We start from the raw sequence: 21,831 nt of genomic DNA, 5'->3' as shown, positions 1-21,831 counted from the left end.
TTACGATGTTGTTTTTATTGTGGTAAAATATACACAACATAAAATTCACATTTTTGCCGCCTTAAGTGCACAGTTCTGTGCCGTTAGGACATACACGTGTTGTGCAGCTGTCCCCACCATCCTTCTCCAGCAGAACTCTTTCATTTTTCCAGCGGGAGCTCTGTCCCCATTCACATTCCTTCCGGCGCCCAGCCCCTGATCCCTGCTGTTCTACTTTATGTCTCTGTATGTTTACTACTGTAGGGCCCTCATGTACATGGGATCACATAGGATCTGTCCTTTTAGTGACTGGCTTATTTCCCCTGGCAAAATCTCCTTGAGATTCATCCCCGTTGTAGCAGGTATCAGAATTCCTGTCCTTTGGAAGGCTGAATCCTGTTCCATAGCATGCAGAGGCCACATTTTGCTGATGGGTTCCTTGGCTGATAGACACTTGGGTTGGTTCCACCTTATGTCCATTGTGACTAATGCTGCCAGGCATATGGGTGTGTAACTATCTCTTCAACACCCGGCCTGCAGTTCTTTGGGGCGTATGCCGCAGTGGAATTGCTGGATCCCATGGTAATTCTATTTAGACTTTTTGAGTTGCCCCCACAGTGTTTCCACAGCAGAGTTAAGATTTTGAAGAACTCCATCATGGGGTGGGGCAGATTTAGAGAGAGATAAAAGTGCAATTTCTCTGTTCTTCACTTGGATGATCAGCACAATGTACCTCCAATAATAAGAGCAACCACAGCCCCTGAGCCCGAGGATCTCGTCGGTGTGGGGCTGCACGCTCAGTGCCTCGCAGGCTTTCCTCACGTCCCACTTCCCACACTGCGGGAGAGGGGTACCGTTGTTGGGTCACGTGACAGACATAGACACGGGTCAGAGAGGTGAAGCCGCTTATCCAGGGCCAGTGGCGTGAGGACCTGCAAGCTGATGCCACAGCCTACATCCTCCCCACCACGCCACCTGTACCCCTTACGTCTCTGTCTCTTCCTGTCTGAGGAAGTTTATCGTGGTAGATTCGTTGGTCTAATACAGTGGTTCTCAACCTGTGGGTCGCGACCCCTTTGGCGGTCGAACGACCCTTTCACAGGGGTCGCCTAAGACCATCCTGCCTATCAGATATTTACATTACGATTCATAACAGTAGCAACATTACAGTTATGAAGTAGCAACGAAAATAATTTTATGGTTGGGTCACAACATGAGGAGCTGTATTCAAAGGGCCAGACTCTAATATTTCAATTCCATTTTGGTCTGTTTGTGTCTATAAACTGAGCAAGAGCCTGGAAGGGGCAGTGGTGGGCCAATAGCAGCCAACACTCACAGCCCTGGCTGACGGCTCCCCCGCCGGTTCGTGGAGATCTGGGCCAGGCTCCGGCATCGACCACGGCCCTGACCCTGACCTTCGGCCTTCCTGCTCTCATGGCCTCTGATTCTAATAAATTGCTAAAGATTCTGATATCACTTCTTACAGTGATCAGATAGACCAGCTCCAGCACAGGCCTGCCACAGAGCAGCCGTTCAGCCCAGATCTGTAGGAATGAAGGAATCCAAGAGAGAGTGACCTGTCCTCCACACAAAAGTCCTGATGCTACAGGAGGCAGCACCCTCTGCTTCAGGACTCTGTGCTCTTGCTCCCCGGCAGATTCGACCACCTGGTGGCGATAGAGCGCGCAGGCAGGGCTGCGGACGGCAACTACTACAACGCCAGGAAAATGAACATCAAGCATTTGGTGGACCCCATTGACGACCTTTTCCTCGTGGCCCAGAAAATTCCTGGAATCTCGTCAACGGGTAAGCAGGAGGCACCGGGAATTCAGGACGTGTCCGCGCTGCATGCCTTTTTATTGACTATTGAACACAGGGCAGGAAAGAGTTATATGGGGGACCATTGTTTTCCACTCCAGAGAGGGTCTGTGTAGACAATAATGACAACGTCATTTAGAAAGCCAACGTTCCCACAAGCATCCAAGGGAAATAGCATTGAACCTTGCGCATTCTGTTTGCCCAACTCTAAACTATTAAAACTAATAATAGAATAATAATAATAATATCAAGGCACGTATATTACGGTGGTCACATGGGGTGAATGTACCAAGTATACTATGGTATGCTTGGGCTCTGAATCAGGCCGATGGCAGCTCTGTTCCCAAGCCTTCGCTGTCATCGCTGGTGAGTGCTAGGAGGGCTGTACCAAGTATACTATGTATCATCTTAGGAAGCATCTTAATTTTAAAATACGTGTTAACGATGTGATTAGTGCCATCTTTGGACTGCTAATCGTATCCTAGCGTGGTCGTTCGTGGAAAGTACAGAACTTTATCGTTTTCAAAGAGGTTTCACATTGATGGTATTGCTGAGGCCTCTCTCAACCCTGTCAGGTAGGTAAGGCAGGTCTAGTGTCCAAAAAGGAGGCCAAAGGGGCTTCTTGAGCTTGCCCAGCTCAATGCTGCTGCCGGGAGAATCGGAAGCAGAGCCCAGACTCCCAAGACCCTACCTGACAAGCTTTTCAGGAACTGGATGGATTTCTGCAAGGCTTCCTCCCCTGGGGGGGATAGGGATCAGGACCTGCAGCCATTAACCCGTTTGCCCTTCTCTCTGCGTTTATCTGTTTTCTCCAACCCTGGAGCATTTCCCAGACTCATTAGTCACCTCGGGCTTTTAAGGTTCTAATGAGCCCATGAAAGTCTTCCCGGCTGAGCTGAAAACTTCTGCAAACCCACCCTGGTCTTTCCCAGAAGCGGCCTGGGGCGTGGTATCCACTGTGTGGTTGGTTTTGTGCTTCCTGTTGCTCTGGGCAGGGCGCCTAGGGCCTAGGACCTAGAGCCTGGGAGGTGGGGGGTAGGGGGGTGTTCCCAGGGTGGAGAAGGAAAGGGTCTCCTTGTCCAAAGAAGCAATCGGGGTCCGAAGGACAGATCCCCGCCGAACAGACCCCCGATCTGTGCTGATCCCCCACTGAGGCCCCTCGAGATCCCAGGGGAGCTGACTGCAGCCCCGTCAAGCTGCCCCCTTGGTGGGCCTCTGGGTGCTTCTCTGGGCCTCGGGGGCTGAAGCCTCTCCTGTGGTTTCCCACAGCCCCGTGCCCAGCAGGACTACTTACCCCTGATGGTCCTTCCTCGCGGCTCCATCAGCAAACACCCTATTCCTTAGTTTCCCCCAGCAGCTGCCTCGTCCTGCACAGAGCGCTCCAATGAGAACACAGACACTCACCTTTCGCTGACTACCCGCGAGCCCGGCCCCTCTCAGACTCTTCTAGCTCAGCCAGGAGAACAAGGCCACGGGCAGGACTGGCTTGAGGAGTGAACAGGATGAAGGTCATAAAATGCTCAAGAGCAGAGACAGAGACAAATACCACTGCCAGGTGTGGTCATTATTCCCCCTCCAACGGGCTGTCACGGGTCTCCACACTGTTCCCAGGAAAACCCCCGGGGTGCGGACCGAAGGAATTAGATTGCCACAACGGTCCATGGTCCGTCCTTTTGGCCGAGTCCAGGTCCCCAGGTCTCCAGTCCGGGTCACCTCCACTGCCCCGCTCCGCCGCCTCACAATGAGTGCTACCCCCGGTGGAAGTTCCCTCTGTTAACGTATAAAAACATGCAAACCTGTAGAGAATTTTGTGAGTTTATTTGAGCCGAACTGTTGACAGTTATTGGGAAGCAGAATCTCAACCTCTTGGGATGCTGCTCCGGAGAATGGTGTTTTTTCACCTTGTTCACCTTACAACCAAAGGAGGAGATGTAGCCCTAGCCGGTTTGGCTCAGTGGATAGAGCGTCAGCCTACAGACTGAAGGGACCCAGGTTCGATTCCGCTCAAAGGCATGTACCTTGGTTGCGGGCACATCCCCAGTAGGGGTTGTGCAGGAGGCAGCTGATCGATGTTTCTCTCTCATCGATGTTTCTAACTCTCTATCCCTCTCCCTTCCTCTCTGTAAAAAAATCAATAAAATATATATTTTAAAAAAAAAAGAGGAGACATAAGTGGGTTACATGGAACCCACTGGGGATAGATTAGGGAGGCGGGAGAAAGCAAAGCAGGGAAACCTCTGGGATTGGATAAAAAGTAAATGACAGACACACTTCTTTTACTTGGGTGGGTGAAGGATAGTCAACAGTCAACAGTTAACTCAATAACAACGAAGGGATTGGTGGTCTCCGCAGAGCGGTGCCTGTGCTTTGAGGGGTCCGGCAAAAGGAAAATGACTTTGACATTCCAACGATATGTTATCGTAGACGCAAAAAGACAGTAGGCTCAGTGAAGGTGAAGACTGGCCTTTGTCAGGGAAGATCCCAGCCTCAGATGTGACTATCCACCATAAACTGCTTTTAGTTGAAGTTTTCTTTTCAGACCATCCTTTGTGGTTACTTTAGGTCCCTGAGTTTGCAAGACCGCCATGCAGGCCTTCCCTGAGCCTGTCAGGTCAGCATGCGGCCCCCTTTTTGTCCACACCTCACAGTCCAAGCCTTTGTAGAAACAGATGCAGAAACTGACAATCATGCGAGGCATCTGATGTTCCGGTCCACCTGGGCCGCGTGTACAAGGTCGGTCCCCTATGATTGTAAGGGAGCTGAAAGAGCCCCATCGCCTAGTGACACTGTAGCTGTCCAGACGTCAGAGCATTCCATTGCTCACGTTCTGTGGAGATGCTGGTGTAAACAGACCTACAGCGCCACTCACAGCATGAAACTATAGCACATACCGTTATGGACAGTACATAATACTTGAGAACGATAATAAATGACTATGTTATTGGTTTCTGTATTTACTATATCTTTATCATTCTTTTAGAATGTACTCTTTCTACTTCTATAGAAAAAAGTTTGCTGTAGCCCTGACCAGTGTTGCCCAGTGGTTAGAGCGCATACGCCAAAGGGTCTTGGGTTCGATTCCCAGTCAAGGGCATGTACCTGGGTTGCGGGGTTGCTCCCTGCCCCCTGTCTGGGTGCATATGGGAGGCAACCAGTCAATGTGTCTCTCTTACATCGATGTTTCTCTCTCTCTCTCCCCCTCCCTCCCTCCCTCCCTTCCCCTCTCTTCTGAAAAGCAATGGAAAAAAAATATCCTTAGGTGAGAATTAACAACATCAAAAAAAAGTTTGCTGTCCTGGTAAAGAAGTATGCCATGTTACTGAGTCTCCTAACTGCATCCTTTTCTCCTGTGCTTGATTTAATCTTGTGTTTTGTTCATCATGGCCCCAAACATACAAAATCACTGCTAACGTTGCCATTCAGAGGCCATGTCGAGTGACTGAAATCAAGTTAAAAGTGGTGACGGTCTCCGACAATGGAGAATCCGTGGCGGTCCCTGCTCACCAGTCTGCCTCTCCCATTCCACCACAGCTACTGTCTAGAAGAACAGGGGAAAAATAATGAAAGTCATTACAGGATCTGCTTCACTGAAAGCAGCGAGACCAACGAACATTTGAAAAGGTGCCATATCAGACATGGAGAAACGTCTGATGATCTGGATTAGGGACCAGACACAGAAGCATGTCCTTCTCAGCACCCTGACGATCATGATGAAGCAAGAAGTGTATTGGTGAAAGAAAAGGGTAGACCCGACTACGATGAATTTCCTGCTAGCTCTAGGTGACTGAAGCAGTTCCAGAATCAGCATTGAGCCCTGGCCGGTGTGGCTCAGTTGGTTGGAGCTTCGTTCTGTACACCCAAAGGTCACTGGTTTGATTCTTGGTCTGGCATATGCCCAGGTTGTGGGTTTGGTCCCTGGTCAGGGTGCATATGGGAGGCAACCGAGCCATGTTTCTCTCTCACATGGGGGTCTCGCTCTCTCTCTCTCTGTCTCTCTCTCTCTCTCTCTCTCCTTTCCCATCTCTCTTAAATCAATAAACACATATATTTTTTAAAGAATTGTTATTCATACATGATGTGGAAGTGAGTGGTGAGTCTGCCAGTGCTGGTGTGAAGGCGGCGGGGGAATTTTTGGAAACTCTAGATAAGCTTATTTAGGAAGGAAATCACTTGCCAGAACAAACATTCAATAGTGATGACACCTCCCTATGCTGGAAACAGATGCCTGAACGTTCTTTCGTCCGTGCGGAGGCCAAGTCAATGCCAGCTTTCCAGGCTTCTGAGGACAGGATAACATTTCTGCTGGGGCTGTGTTGCAGGCTACAAACCGAATCCCTTTAATATGGCCCAGTGAGGACCCCGGGCCTTTGAGCTTCTCACTAAGCAGTGTCCTACAGGGGCAACAAGAAGGCACGGGTGACCCAGCTCCTCTTCCAAGGCGCCCTCCTCGGGTGCTATGTCAGCACAAGGGAGAGGTATGTTTGGAGATTAACATGTCTTTCAAGATGTCGCTTATTGTTGCCAATGCTCCCAGACATGCTCCTTTTATTGGCGATCTTCATCCCAGTCTCAAAGTGGCACTTCTCTCTCCAAACACCATCTCTGCAATCCAAACAATCCATCGAGAAGTTAAAACAGCTTTTAAGACCTACTCCCCGAGATTGACCTTTGCCCCGGCTGTTGCTGCCCCTGAGGAAGACACTGAGAATACGCCGAGGCAACCATGAAGGCCTGCAGCATCTGTCTCCGCATCAGGAGCCTTGCTGGGCTGGGCTGATGTCGTCCAGGTGTGTATGAGTGGCATCTGGAAGAAGACACTCAAGAGGTTTGTCCATGACGTCAAAGGACTTGCCAAGGATGAGGAGGTTGCAAAAGTCATCAAGGCTGTGGCTGAGATGGCAAAGCCCTGTACCTGGCTGCAGGTGCGGATGGCATTGAGCAGCTCCTAGCGGTGGTTCCTGAGGAACTGACCAATGAGGAGGTGTTGGAGCTGGAACAGGAATGCATAACTGAAGAAGCAAGAGAAAAGGAAAGTACAGGAGAAGAATCCCCACCAGGCTGGCATGGCTCAGTGGTGGAGCATAGATAGACCTGTGAACCAGGAGGCCATGGTTCGATTCCCGGTCAGGGCACACGCCTGGGTTGCGGGCTCCAACCCCAGTGCGGGGCATGCAGGAGACAGCAGATCAATGATTCTCTCTCATCATTGATGTTTCTATCCCTTTCTACCTCTCCCTTCCTCTCTGAAATCAGTAAGAATATATTATTTTTAAATAAGAAGAAGAATCCCCAAGAAATTTCACAGTGAAGGGTTTGGCAGAAACTTCTGCAGACCTTAACAGCTCCGTAAAAAGTTTGAAACCAACACGGAAAGGTTTTCACTAATAGAGAGGAGTGTTCATGGTGCATTATCTGCTGACAAGCAAATCTATGATGGAAAACAAAAACAAGCAAACCACCATGAACGTGTGTCAGAAAACAGTGAGCCCTCCTCGGAAGAGCTGCAGGCAGGCCCTTCAGGTGTTCCAGAAGGAGGCCTTGTTGCCATAGGAGACAGTAGCTCCACATGTCTCCTTGCCCTGGAAGACCTCCCAGTGGGACAGGATGGGGAGTGGAAGGCGGTGATATCGATGGTCCTGACCCTGGTGGCCCTAGTGTGTGTGTTTATGTCTTAGTTTTTAAAAGAGTTTAAAAAATTTTTTTAAAAAAGGTTAAAAAAATAGAACTAGAAAAAAGCTTCTAGAATAAGGATATAAAGAAAAATAGTTTTGTACAGCTATACAATGTGTTTGTGTTTACGCTAAGTTTTATTACCAATGAGTCAAAAAGTTAAACAATTTTTAACGTTTGTAAAGGATAATAGTTACAATAAGCTCAGGTAAATTTATTATTGAAGAAAGAAAACTCTTTTTTATAAAGTTAGGGTAGCCTAAGTGTACAGCGTTTATAGAGTCTACAGTCGTGTAAGGAATGTCCTGGCCCCCACATTCACTCACCACTCACCCACTCACCTGGAGCAGCTCCCAGTCCTGCAACCTCCATTCATGGTATATTCCCCATTTTAATCTTTTTTTAAAATATATTTTTATTGATTTCAGAGAGGAAGGGAGAGAGAGATAGAAACATCAATGATGAGGAGGGAGGATCATTGATTGGCTGCCTCCTGCGTGCCCCACTCTGGGGATCGAGCCCGCAACCCAGGCATGTGCCCTGACTGGGAATTGAACTGTGACCTCCTGGTTCCTAGGTTGATACTCAACCACTGAGCAACACTGGCCGGGCCAAACTGACTCATTTTTAACTAGAGAATTTTCTAGAATACCTAAAGGAGAAGTACATCTCCTGGTTGTCTGAAAATATATCCAGAGCCAACCCCCTCCTTTCCCCAGAGGCAGTGAGGCCCGTGTGGAGGGGTGGCCCTGCACCACAAACCCCATTTGGCCTGATCTTATATATACTGACTCAGTTTGTCTTTCCTTTAGGGGTTGGTGACGGAGGCAATGAACTTGGGATGGGCAAGGTGAAGGAGGCTGTGAAGAACCACATACGAAATGGGGATGTCATCGCCTGTGACGTGGAGGCTGACTTCGCTGTCATCGCTGGTGAGTGCTAGGAGGGCTGGCCAGTCAGCCTGCCTGCCCAGGAGGCGGGGCCTGGCTGCCCAGGAGGCGGGGCCTGCCTGCCCAGGGCCTGGATGCCTAGGAGGGGCCTGACTGCCTAGGAGGGGCCTGCCTGCCAGGGGGCGGGGCCTGGCTGCCCAGGGGGAGGGGCATAGCTGCCTAGGGTGGGGGCGCCTGGCTCAGAGCCTGTCTAGCCAGAAGTTTATCTGACCCCCCAAAAAATCAATAAATACAAAGAACTCTTAAAAAACTCCACAATAAGAAAACAAACTGCCCAATTAAAACGGGCAAAAGACCTGAAACAGGCAGTTCGCAAAGAAGATGTAGGGATGGCACGTAGGCATCTGGAAAGACGTCCACATCCTACGTCTCTGGTCTCTACTCTGGGTTCGCTTTTCAGCTGGGACACCCAGAAGAGGAGGAGGAGACCCCCAGGCCTGGAGTTTGCTGGCTGTTGGCAGATCCGTTATCTGCCGGCCCCGCATCCTGGGGTCTTGGATCCCAGGGGGAGAGAGCCTCAGGAGAATTTCTCTGGAAGTCCTCAGATTTCCTCAAGTTTATCTGCCACCCAGATTCTAGGTTCTTCGTAAAATTGGTCAAACCCCACGGGCTTGGCCCGCTGCATCCCTGATGCAGTGACTTCAGCAGCAGGTGGGGTCCCCTAAAGAGAGGAGGGGACTTGACAGTGGGGTGAGGGCTTGCTGTGTGGAATGAAAGCTTCGGATGAAAACCTGTGATTTGGTGGCTGCAGGAGGTGAATGGGGTCCCGTCCAGTTAGGGTTGGGAGCGCTGGGGCCTGAAGACAGAGAATGGCATCTGTTCCCTCAGCTCAGTGTAGCCCAGAAAGAGCTAGGGCTCTCAATCAGGCCGATGGCAGCTCCTATTCCCAAGCCTCGTTGTCCTCACGCTTGCAGAGGGTCAGAGGAAACCTGTGTAACGCCCTGGGCTGGGCGGCCACAGAAGCTTTGCTGCGCTTGTAGCCAGCTGGGTGGACACGGGGCAGTAGGCAGAGGGATGTCCCAGGAGAGTGAGTCAGGAGGTCCGGCAACCCTGCTCATCTCCATCCTCGGCTCCTGACACCAGGAGGGAGGCAGACCCGGGACGGGTCAGCAACCAGCAGGCCCAGCTTCCTCAGGCCCGACAGGGTCCACCCACCATTGGCGCCCCGGCCCTTAAGGCCTGCTGTCCTGTCCTGTCATCCCAAACCAGCATAGAGATGAGTTTGCAGGGGGACTCAGCGCACATGGGGCCTGCAGCAGCAGGGGCCCTGCTTGTGGGCTCAAGTGCAGCCCCCTTTCCTGGTCTTGGGGCCCTTGCAGCCTCATGTGCCTGATCCCACTACGTACCCCAGGATCCAGCCATGCGTGGCTCCTGGCGTTGCACAGATGCAGCATGAGTTTAATTTTCCCATTAGGATGATGTAACAACAATACTATCGGCATTTTCAAAAGGCAGGTAGTGGCGGTGATGAAGGGGCAGAAATACCACCGTCTCAGCATTTTTAGTTTTGCGTGTCAGCTTCTCGTTCTCATGCTCAGTACATGCCCATCGTATGTAGTTTCTACCTGGCAAACATGCATTTTAAATACTTCTCTTTCCCTTTAATATCACCATGCATATGTTTTTATTTCCACACTTGCCATGAGGTTGAGTATGGGCTCAAGGGTGGCATAACAGTGTGGATATACTTAATATTAAACACCTGAAAATGGCTAAGAGGGTCAGTTCTATGTGGGTTGTTTTTTTTTTTTAACACAATTAAAAATTAAAAAAAAAATTTTTTTAAGAGTATGAGCTCTGGAGGCAGCAGCCTGAGTTCACATCTTAGGCCCACCACTTACTGGCTGTGTGACCTTAGACAGGTGACTTAACCCCTTGTAATGGGGTGACCCGTGGAGACGACCACCAGGGACTCAGATCAAGATTGAGGAGCCTTTATTAAGCTGGCCAGCGACTACAGTTACAGCACCCTGCCGAAGCAGAGGCTGAACTGCCGTGCCGACTACAGGAGTTACATTTTATTATTAAATTCTGTGCAGGCCCAGAGAAAAATGTGTCTTTCAAATTCTGGGCCCCCACTATGGAGGAAACTCTCTTTATTTATACTTTTTCCAGTCCTTTGTCTCCCAAATTTGGAATGAGACTTCCGGGCGTTCTGAGAAAGAAGGCCTGCGTGCTGGGAAGGGGCCGTGAGACCATATCTCAAGGCCTGGCCTGATGTCAGCACCTTCCTATCGATGTGTTCTAGGAACAGACAGCACAGCATGACCCGTCTGGCCGAAGCGCCAGATGTGCAGCCCAGCACAATACCTCGCAGGCTTATCGTAAGGATGCCAGGGGCATCCCATGTAAGGCCACACATTGTCAGCATTCCATCGAAGCAAGTCACTTTGTTCCATTGACTATAAGATGCCACTGATGACAAGAATTACCATTATTTTATATACTGCTAAGAAAGAAAAACCCTGCCGTTTGTATCTGTAAGATAGTCTTGAGTGTAAGAGGCATCTCAGGCTCAGAGATGTAAGTGTAAAAAAAAGCGCATCATGGAATCAGTGGACTACGGTATTATTATTATCACGTGATCTTCACCCATCATATTCTGATACATGACTTATATTTTCATGCCGTATCTTTTGTACTCAATGGGTATTTGGATTTTTTCTACCTTCTCCCTTCCTTTGGCAAATTCTACCCAGACTACAAGGCCCATATAAAATGACCCTTTTCCAAATCAGTCAAAATGAGTGCCCCTCTCAGTGCTCCCATAATCCTTTGCAAACGTTTCATTCATGATTGTGCCACCCTGTGGTGGGCTGTGTGCACTGTCCCTCTCTCCCCTGATTGGGAGCTCCCCTTCCTTTTTTTCTTTCTTTCTCTCTCTCTCTCTCCCTTTCTTTCTTCCTTCCTTCCTCCCTTCCTTCCTTCCTTTCTTTCTTTCTTTCTTTCTTTCTTTCTTTCTTCCTTTCTTTCTTCTTTCATTTATTGCTAATCCTCACCAGAGGACATTTTTTCCCACTGCTTTTCAGAGAGAGCGGAAAGGAGGGAGGGAGGGGGAGAGAAAGAGAGAGGAAAATTTTTGTGAGAGAGACACATCGACTGGTTGCCTCCCGCAGGAGCCCTGGTGCCCCGACTGGGTGGTGGGGAGCAAACCTGCAACCAGTTGGGTGCCCTTGACTGGGAATCGAACCTGAGATCCTTCGGTTTCCAGGCCGATGCTATCACCACCGAGCCCCACTGGCAGCCAGGGCACCCCACCTTTCTCAGTCCTCTGGCACCTAGAGCTCCGCAGGTCCTTAATCAATCCTTCTTCACCCGAGTGGAGAACTGACTCCAGCAGGTTTCAGAGAAGAGCCGGTGAGGTGGTCCCCGGAGCGGGAACTGGCCCTTTGGGGCTGGCCGATAAAAGAGGAAGGAAGGGCTGATACAACTCAGGTGGCGGGGCTGTTGTCCGCCCTCCGAGGACAGGCTTCCATGCAGCCTGAGGTTTCGGGCCGCCAGGCCACAGGGAGAGTTCTGGGACGGCTTCCTCGGAGGATGGCCTGAACCTTTTTCTCTGACAGTCGGTCAGTCATTAACAGTACATAATCCAGGCGGCTTAGAGCAGGGGTGGGGAACGGCCTGCCCACGGGTAGCTTAGAGCAGGGGTGGGGAACGGCCTGCCCACGGGCCAAATAAGCTCCGAGAAGTCATTTGGTCTGGCCCGGCCAAGGCAACCGAAGGCAGGACTCAAATTCAATAAATCTACGAGCTTTGTTCATAGCGACATAAAGTTACATTAAGTGAATTATGTTAAGCGAAGGGTGTTATAAATATCCAAATGGTGCTGGGCAGCAGTGCTTCTCACACTTTAACTTGAATCAGAAGCACCTGGAGGGCTTATTAAAACTCCGCGTGGGCCCCACGCCCCACGCCCCTGCGGAGTTTCTGATGAAGTAGATCCCGGCTACAGCCTAAGACAGTGGTTCTCAACGTTGGCTGCACATTAGAATCACCTCATCCGGAGGATGAGGCCCAGAAATCAGGATTTTAAAAAGATTCCCAGGTGATTCTAATGTGCAGCCAAGGTTGAGAACCACTGGCCTAAGAATTTGTGTTTACAACAAGTTCCAGGTGCCTCGGGTCTTGGGATCATTCTTAAAATTTTTTTAAAAAATATATTTTATTGATTTTTTACAGAGAGGAAGGGGGAGAGATAGAGAGTTAGAAACATCGATGAGAGAGAAACATCGATCAGCCACCTCCTGCACATCTCCTATTGGGGATGTGCCCGCAACCCAGGTACATGCCCTCGACCAGAATCGAACCTGGGGCCTTTCAGTCCACAGGTCGACGCTCTATCCACTGAGCCAAACCGGTTTCGGCTTGGGATCATTCTTGAGACGAGTTCCGATGCTTAGAGGAAGGTGAGGGACCATGGACGGCATCACCAACTCCGTGTTGAAATCTCATTTTGTTCCAGGTGTTTCTAACTGGGGAGGCTACGCCTTGGCCTGTGCTTTGTACGTCCTGAACTCCTGCGAGGTCCATGGACGTTACCTGAGGAAGGCAGCCCGGCCCTCCCATGCCCCTGGGGAGCAGCGCTGGACCGAGGCGCTTCCCTCCGTCGCTAAGGTAACAGGCCCCCACTGTCCCCCGCACCCCCCATGGGAACCCCTCTTCCCCGGGTGAGGAGTAGGCCTGTGGTCCGAGCCTAAGCCACAGCCCGTCAACAGCCAGAGGCAGAGCCTACCTAGACGCAAAGGTGTCCCAGCTGGACTGGATTGGGTGACCTTTGACCTACTCATGATCCTAAATTATTAAGGAAGACCTGATATCAATTCCCGTTTTCCTTCTAGTTTGACTTTAGGCAAGTTGCCTAACCTGTCTGAGCCTCATTTCCTTTGTCTGTAAATTGGGGGCCAGCAGCATTGTTGGAAGAACTGAATATACAGGCAGACCTGAGGTATTGCGGGCTGGGTTCCAGACCAATGCAATAAAGCGAGTGTCGTCATAAAGTGAGGCGCACTCTTTTTGCTGGTGGAAGGTCATGCCTTGGCGGGGGCGGGGGGGGGGGTGGGTGGGTGGGTGTTTTGTTTCTTTTAAGCGCAATACCTGTGAAATGCAGTAAGGTGCACAATAAAACGAGGTGTGCCTGCCTGCAGCTGCGGGCGCCTTCTGGTCCCCTTCCAAGGAGTTCACCATCCAGGGGCACTACAGCCTCAGGTGGGCAGGGACAATAAGCCCACCCACAGAGTGAAGGTGGGGAGACTAAGGCAGGAAGAGGACCCTGGGGGCTGGAGGTTGGAAGGAATAAACCCAGGAGAAGGGGAGGCGTTCGGAAAGGAGGCAAGGCGGGAACCAAAAGCTGGGAGGTGGGGACCAGCTCAGTGCTCAGTGGGGAGGCTGCTCACGAGGTGGGGAGGGGGGTCAGCAGGGGGTGCGCTGGAGTAGAGGAGGGCGTCTCATCCCAGGAGCCAGAGCCCCTCGCTGCTGCCTCTTTTCTTCCTATAAACATTGTCTTGTACCCGTTCCAATCCCCTTTTCCTTCTGCCTGTCTCTCCCTCTGTCTCTCCCTCCTGCCCCAATGCCCCACCCGTCTCTCCAGCACCTCCCTGGATTGGTGGTGTCTCTGTTTTACAAAGGAGGGAGCTGGGGCCCCAAGAGGGGAGTGGCTTGCCCGGCACCACCAGCGAAGAGGCAGAGCTGCGGTCTGGGTCCGGGCCTCTGACTGTACTCTGGGCTCTTCTCAGCATGGCTCACAGGTTACCCAGGTCCTGTAAGGGCACCAGTTCCTGGTAATGCCAGGCTGCCATGCGGGAGGGGAGGGAGAAGCAGGGCTCGCAGCAGAAGAGATAATTTCTGGGGAAATGGTCTGACTAGATGGACCCAGAGGGCCTTCTGTGCTTTCTTCGCATTTCCTGGATCTTAATTGGAAAAAAAAAAACCCACTCGGGGCTGCCTCACACATGATCCCTGATTCACACAGCAGAATGAGCCAAACGCAGTCACACAGCTCAACGCTTAAGCCGGGGATGGAAAATTCTCCTTCCGAGTTTCCACCCAGTCCTTCATAAATGTATTAATAATGCACCACCCTTATAGCGAAGACAAAAAGGAACATTTTAAAAGCAAAAGTACAAGCATATGTTTGTTGAGTCCTCCCTCTGGGTCAGGCCCAGACCTGCTCTGGGTGACAGTGAGGGGTCAGACCTGGCCCCTGGGCAGGGAACTCAGGATCCACAGGGGAGACAACACATGAAAGGTAATTTTAGGAGACAGGGTGGAAGTGGGCACAGCAAGCTACTGTAGGGACACAGAGAATGGGCACTTAGCTCATTCGGAGAGCTCAAGGAAGGCTGCCTGGAGGAGGTGGCACTCAGCTGGGCCTTAGAGGGCGAGCAGAATATAAGTAGCAGGTAAGGAAGGGAGGGAAGGGCCTTCCGGCCGCAGGAAGGTGCAGGGACATGAGGCGGTGCAGTGTTCAAGAGAATAACTAGAATGGTCATACTAGAGTTCAGTGGTCACTCTGGGGGGTCCCCGAGTCATTAGGAGACGCTGGGCAGAGCTGTGGCCTGAGATGGTGGTGAGCCTTGCTTGGTTAGGGACAGAGGGACATCCTCATCCCTGCTCTGTGAGTTGCCTGTAGGGAGGGCCTCCCATATTTAGGGACAGTTCTTAGCGGTCTGATCATAACTGTAGCAGGAGTGGGCACCACGTGCACGTGGAGGAGCCCGGGAGCCACACCTGCCCACTCCGGCCTTTGGCTGCGCCCTGGGGTTTTAATTGAGGGCAGAACAAATGGCTGGAGAGCATTCCCCAGACCTTCTCAGGGCCCAAGAGCCAGCTGATGACACCTCACAGGAGGGACTGAGGATGGATGGATGGATGGACGAATGGATGGATGGACGGACTTGCGGAAGGCCTGCTGGCTGGCTGGCTAGCTGGATGGATGGGTGCATGAACAGACTGATGGATGAGTGGGTGATGGATGGATGGGTGATGCAGAGACGGGAACATGGTCTCTGGCCGTATGCTGGGCTCCCATTCCCTTCGGCACTTTGATCTCCCTCCACTTTTTTCCTGACTTTTTTATGAGGTATAACCGATATCAGTCACAGGAACCTTAAGTGTACAGTGGGTTCAATTCATAAATATAAAAGGATCAGCTTCCCAGGAGACCCCTTTCTCCCACCCCACTGTGCACGGCAACACCACCTAACCACGGATGTCGGTCCACCCTGCTCCCACCGTGGGTCACTAGTGACCAGCCGCTCGCTCGGCCTCTAAGCCCAGAAGCCATCCTGGGGCAGTGGTCAGCAAACTTCGGCTTGCGAGCCACATGCGGCTCTTTGGCCTCTTGAGTGTGGCTCTTCCACAAAATACCAACTTCTGCGCATGGGCCACGAAGTTTCAATCACACTGTACGTGCGCGCCCGCATGTGGTGTTTTGTGGAAGAGCCACACTCAAGGGGCCAAAGAGCCGCATGTGGCTCTCGAGCCGCAGTTTGCCGACCACGGTCCTGGGGCCTCTTCGCCCCCCACAATGAGCAAGGCCTCAAGCCTGTCCACTCTGCCTCCCTTCTGTGCTCCCTCCCTCCTCTCCTGCTCCACAGGCTCCATCTGGAGGGGTGTATCAGCCTCCAGCGCTCTGCCTCCGCGCTCCCTGGCGTTCTCTCCCCACCAGCACCCCCTCCCCGTGGAGAGGCTCCTGGAAGGCGTGATTCCTGGGAGATTCGCAGGACTCGCCGTCCGTCCAGCTCATCTCCATGGCTCTTTGGGTTGCGTGCCAGCCAGTTCCTGTTGACTGGCCACGCGCACCCTGAGGACCACACGGTCCTCCCTGGGACCCAGAGGATGCGAATGGTGGGAGCAGCGGTGTCCTGGGAGGAAGTGGCCGGAGGGTCCCAGGAGCATTCCCCCATAAAGAGAGGATATGACCCATGGAGAAGAGAGATGGGAGAATCCAGCCCAAACAAAGGGCGGAAAATGCCATTCTGGGTCGGCTGGCCCCTGGGAGGGGCTGTTGGACAAACACGCTCTGGAAACGCTCTCGGGCCTCCCTTCCACCTTGGCCTCCAGGGCAGGACGGAAATGGCAGGCTCTCGGGGCAGCTGAGATCAGAGACAGTTCCCGGTGACATTTGCCAGCGCTCTCGCCATTGTTTTAAAGTTTTCAGCGAGTGCTCCTCGTAGCCTTGCTCCTCGTAGCCCCTTACTGGGCCCACTTCTGCTCGTTTGACCTGGCTGCCCTCCTCCTGAAAGTCTGCCTGAGCCACCCCAGTGAACGGGGTTAGGTGCCCTGCCCTGTCCTGTGACCCCGCCCCCCCCCCCCCCCCCCCCCCCCCCCCGCCCCGTACCTGCCTGAGCCACCCCAGTGAACGGGGTTAGGTGCCCTGCCCTGTCCTGTGACCCCACCCCCCCCCACCCCCCACCCCCCGCACCTGCCTGAGCACACATCTAGGCTGTGAGCCCCGGGGGCAGGCACCGTGCCACATCCACCACTGTATCACCAGTTCAGGGCCTGGCACGGAGCAGGTGCTCCCATCAAGCTTGTTTGGGTGACTGAGTGAATTAGCAATGCCTGAGCAGGAAGCTGTCACATCTTCCTGGTCTTGATTTCTTGGTCCTGTCCTCTCGCCCCTCCTTACTTTGTGGAGAGAAGGGGGTTGGGGGAGAACATGTTTGACTTCTTCCCCGCAGGCACTGTCCTCTCTCCTTTTGTTTTTATCTGAGATCTACCTTCCTCTGGGAGAGGCGTTACTCAGCCCGGACAGACACACTGGTGGCTTAGACAAGTGGCAGGAAAGAGGAGGAGGGGAAGCACATCACTCTAGACAGCCCACACGCGCTCCCCGCTGCTCCCATTATACAGATGAGGACACTGAGGCACAGAGAGGTTGAAACGCCTGCCAGCAAGGACCCAAGTCAGATCTGTCTGATCCCCAACCATGCTGCCTGCCGGGCCCTGGGCTGCAGCGTGAGGAGGGGCCTGCAGTTCCTCGATGGCTCTGCTCGCTCCAGAAGCTTCCACACGCACAGCAAGGAATATCGATCGGCAAGGCCACAGCAGCAGGACTTGGCGCCTCCCCGCAGGAGGCTAACAGTGGGGTCTCTGGCACGGTCAGAGGCCAGCGGCAGGTAATGCAGAGCTGGGCAGGGGCGAGGTAGGCGGAAAGCAGCCCACGCTGCCCCTGCTGCAGTAGGGACTCCTTAGTGTTTGTTAAGAAAATGCAGGTTTCCAGAAAAAGCATATTATGGAAAGAATATGCAGAAGAAACAGCCCAAACTGTGGTCCCTTCTGGCGAGTGGGTTTGGAGCCCGACGAAGCAGGATGCAGGATTGTTTTTCACGAAGAGTCTCCCAGGGGCATTCGTATTTTTAATCCACACATCGTCGTGAAGAAGAGGCCATGTCACGTCCAACGCCCTGCCTCCACTTACCTGCTTGTCTGTGTGTCTTTCCCCTCCCCCATCCGCTAATTCTTTCTCTGCCTCCTTTTGTCTCAGGAAGAAAAAATGTTGAGCATCCTGGTGCAGCACCGAGTCCGAAGTGGCGTCTCGGGCAACGTGGGCATGGAGGTGGACGGGCTGCCCTTCCACAGCACCCACGCCCAGATGATCCAGAAGCTGCTGGACGTCACCACGGGGTGCCAGTGACCACACCCAGCACACCGGTGGCGAGTACGGGACAGACGGCCACGTCCGGACCGGGGAGGAGTCCCTGAGGGCCTCTGTACGGGCCTTGCAAATGAGCACCAGCCTGGGAGCTGGCCTGGGACTCTGCATGCCACCTCCGGGAGGGCATAGGGCAGGTGGGCCACAGACCCTTCCTCTGGGCCTCCCAGTGTCTGTTTCTGTTTGTCAGGTGCCGGAGGGAGGCATTGCTTTCAACCCTCCTTCGCCTTAGCCTCTCAGGCCGCCCACGTGGGGTGCTCTGGAGGCCACACGGTAAGCAATAAAGTACCAGGGAGACCAAGAGCCGTGAGAAGCCCCCATGCTAACTGTGAAACAGTAAGATGCACAAATGTGACATGCGTATCTATGAAACTCTGGGACTTTACTCAAGGTTTACTCACTACCACAGCCAAGAAAATATACCTTTGCAATGCTCTCTTTTCAAACAGCACTTTGTTTACTTAGGCAAAAGATCCCCCCACCTTAACATTTCACACCGTCACCTCCCATCCCTCACCTCCTGAGTCCCCACACCTCCTGAGCTCCCACCTGGGAGCCTCCTCCTCCTCCACCTCCTCCTCATCTCATCGCCCCCACCCCCAATGCCCTGCCTGGAGCCGGATGCTTTGCCCTCCCTGCCCAGGGGGAAGGCGGGCAGCCACACTCCTGGAGCCGGGGCAGGTCAGGCTCTCTAGGACCTAAGTCGCTCACAGAGGCCTCCCGGACAACTCTAGCCAGCTTCTCCTCATCTCCTTCACAATCTCCCACTGCACATTTCCGGACAAAACCAGAAACGGAGTCACTGACCACATCTCTTTACACATACCTGTTGGACCAGCCCAGTAGTGTCTTGTGCTGGCTCATCCAGACGGGGGTGGGGAGGGGGCGGCTAGGGCCCCAGATGCTAACTGAGCCTGCTTAGTTTGTTCTTCTTTTTTTAATTTAAATTCTTTATTGTTGAAAGTATTACATATGTCTTCCTTTTCCCCCCCATTGACCTCTCCCCGGCTGCTCCCACCCCCAGCACATGCCCTCACCCCGCTACTGTCTGCGTCCATTGGTTACACTGATAGGCATGCATACAAGCCCTTTGGTTGGTCTCTTACCCGCCTCCCCTGCCTTCCCTCTGAGGTTTGACGGTCTAGTTTATTTTCTTGAACTTGTCTAGCTTGCTTCTTTATGGGGCATTGATTGGAAAGCAAGGAACACATGCTGTAGAAACTACCCCTAGTTGTACACTCAGCAGTAAGCCCCAAGTGTATAGTAAGTGATCTGGGGTTCACTCCTGTGCTCCCCCCACAGGGGCGTGGCGGAGCCCCTGGCCAGACATAGCTGGGATGCGGGGAGGATGGTCCAGACCTCCCTTTGGCATTCTGTCAGGGAGTCCCCATGTGCAGTCTGTGCTCCTGCTGGTGTGGCATCAGGGCCGGTGCGCCCATTGTAATGAGCTCAGTCCCTCCGCCTGCAACTTACCACAGCTCCCGGGATGCTCCCCCCCCCCACCCACCCCCCCTACCCCCCCCAGCGGTAAGCTTCCCTGGCCAGCTCTCCTCCAATGACAGTTTTTGCCCCTGATTTGAGACTGCAGAGCTCCGTGTCACAGGGGATTTTGATAGGATTGCACCCTGCATTTTTGAAACCTTGGTGGCTAGAAGAGAGAAACGTCACCGGTAAAGCTGCCGGCACTCTCTGACTCATGTGGGGGAGACACGAACGTGCCTTTGGTTTTGTAATAGGAATGGAGTTCTCTGCCAGCGCGGGGACGTCTGAGGCGTGGCTGTGGAACGGGTTGTCTTCGCTGTGGGCCCAAGTTTATGGGGAGATGACTAAGCTGTTTGGGGAAAAGGCTCAGACCCGATGGAGCCCAGAGAAGCCAGAGAGTAGGGGTCCTAGTGAGGTGTCTCAAGGCTCCTCTGCAGGGAGAGGCAGGCCCAAGGCCCTGCAGCAGGGGCCTCGGTGTAAGGGAAGCCAGGAGAAGGCGCCGTAGCAGGGGCCGCCCAGGGACCACTGGCGCCCTGAGTTCTAGGATCCAGTTTTGATGCTTTTCCACAATATGATTCCTGCTCAGGCCTTCAGTAAAGTTCTGTTCAGGTTTGTCCTGGTCTTGGCTGTGCTTTGGGGAAGGGGCTGTGTCCACGTGTGGAGTGGCGTGGCTGTCACCTGGAGAAGCTGGTTACCGGGGGACAAGAGGTGACCTTGTCCTTGCACGGTGGGGGTGGAGATGGGCTGGGGTCTCCACCAGGATAGACTCAGGGGCATGTGAGCATCCCTGGGCATTTCAAGGAATGCGGGGTTTGGGGGATCCAGGTAGACAGTGTCTGGGATGCTCTGTGGGTGTTCAAGGGCAGGCACATTAAGGTGCCCATGCCCCACACCCCTGCTGGTGGGGCTTGAAGGCAAGCAAACCGGCTAAGGGGGTCAGGACTCCTTAGCCCCTGCCTGTCCCCTGGCCAAGTGGATCTCACTCAGCTGGGCCAGGCCGTTCCCTGCCTCTCCTTGCACAGGCTCTGCTGACCACCAGCCCTACCTCGTCCAGCCCCTGGCGTTCTTCTACTTTCTACCCATTCCATGTGGGTCCCATTGGCTCCACAATGAGATCAAACTCTCAGATTCAAAAGACCACAGCTCTGGGCAGGATGGAGAAGATGTGGCTTAACTGCAGTTCACATAAACTCGATCTCTGTCAGCAATGTGATGTCCTAGCCCCCCGAAACAGTGCATCCACAGAAGCACAGTGAGGTAGATAAATGGTCCCCTTCTCCTTGGAGCAGGTCAGACAGACTTAGTCCCACTTCCAATCCAAGCATCACCTTTGAAGAAGTGGGTTTTATAGGAAGGTAAGCGTTTAAACGCTATTAAGTGGAAGTGGTTTGAAGAGCTGTCTGTCAGAGACTAACCGGATGCTTGCCAATTCTGCTTTCTCTTCCTGCATACATAGGAAAACTACATTTCCCAGCCTCCTTTGCAGTTAGGTTGGGGATCTGGCCAATGGAATGTGAGTAGCAGAGATATCAACCACTTCCAGATTTGGCCATCAATCCCTCCCCTACCTGTGTGGAGGAAAGGGGAGAACCTCCCCCCCCACCCCACCCCCACTCCCCGTCCCCCAAAGACCCTGGAACCTCTTGATATAACCTGAATTACTGCCATCACTCGGGAATACACTGTCAGGAAGCAGCCGCTCATGACTTCGCAGGAACCGGGGATAAACTTTTGTTTTAAGGCACCGTGGTTTGGCAGGTAAGTACTGCTATTCATCCAGCCTTGTCTAACGCACGCTTGGCTTAACACACTGCCTGTAGGGTCACATGGCTCCAGAGGCCAGAACTAAGGCCAGGGGGGACAGTGGTTCCACTTTGCCTCATCAGATTTTCTTCCCAACCTTGGAGTGACTTGTCTTGGGTAGTAGCAGATGAGTGTCATGGGTGGCATTTGTTGAAAAATTGGACCATCATTTGGGGGGACATACATGGGATAATTCATCGGTACATCCCAGCACTGATATTAATGTCTAATCTAGTAGGGCCCTTCTGTTGAGTTGAAGCAAATGGACTTGAAGTCCCACCATTTCCCCAGAGCACTGGGCACCATTGTGACCCCTGGGAGATGGCCGCCAAAGACTGCTGTCTGGCCAGATGAGGTCCTGGAGACTGCGGGACCACCAGCTGTAAGCAGCAGTTTTTTCTGAAAAGCACTGACCCAAGATGGCCCGATTCTGGCTCTCCCTGGGTTGTACCGGTCAGAGGACAGCAGCAGATG

At 52.8% G+C, this 21,831-nt stretch overlaps 1 protein-coding gene across 3 annotated transcripts in view; it reads left to right on the top strand.

Annotated features, from left to right (window-relative positions):
• The window catches only part of LOC139009520 (D-glutamate cyclase, mitochondrial-like), a 64,444-nt gene extending 45,041 nt beyond the window's left edge, over positions 1-19,403 (top strand). For all 3 annotated transcript variants that reach the window (XM_070413799.1, XM_070413791.1, XM_070413803.1), the window contains 4 exons: positions 1,637-1,785; positions 8,280-8,399; positions 12,880-13,031; positions 17,905-19,403. In XM_070413799.1, the coding sequence (XP_070269900.1) occupies positions 1,637-1,785; positions 8,280-8,399; positions 12,880-13,031; positions 17,905-18,054 (571 nt within the window). In that variant the 3' untranslated portion in view covers positions 18,055-19,403. The remainder of the gene's footprint in view (positions 1-1,636; positions 1,786-8,279; positions 8,400-12,879; positions 13,032-17,904) is intronic.
• Positions 19,404-21,831: the final 2,428 nt, after the last annotated feature.

Source organism: Myotis yumanensis, unplaced genomic scaffold (genome assembly GCF_028538775.1).
Source record: "Myotis yumanensis isolate MYYU_CA2020_CCGP unplaced genomic scaffold, mMyoYum1.0.hap1 SCAF_1, whole genome shotgun sequence".
NCBI classification, from domain to species: Eukaryota; Metazoa; Chordata; class Mammalia; order Chiroptera; family Vespertilionidae; genus Myotis; species Myotis yumanensis.
This window is presented reverse-complemented; position numbering and strand designations above follow the sequence as displayed.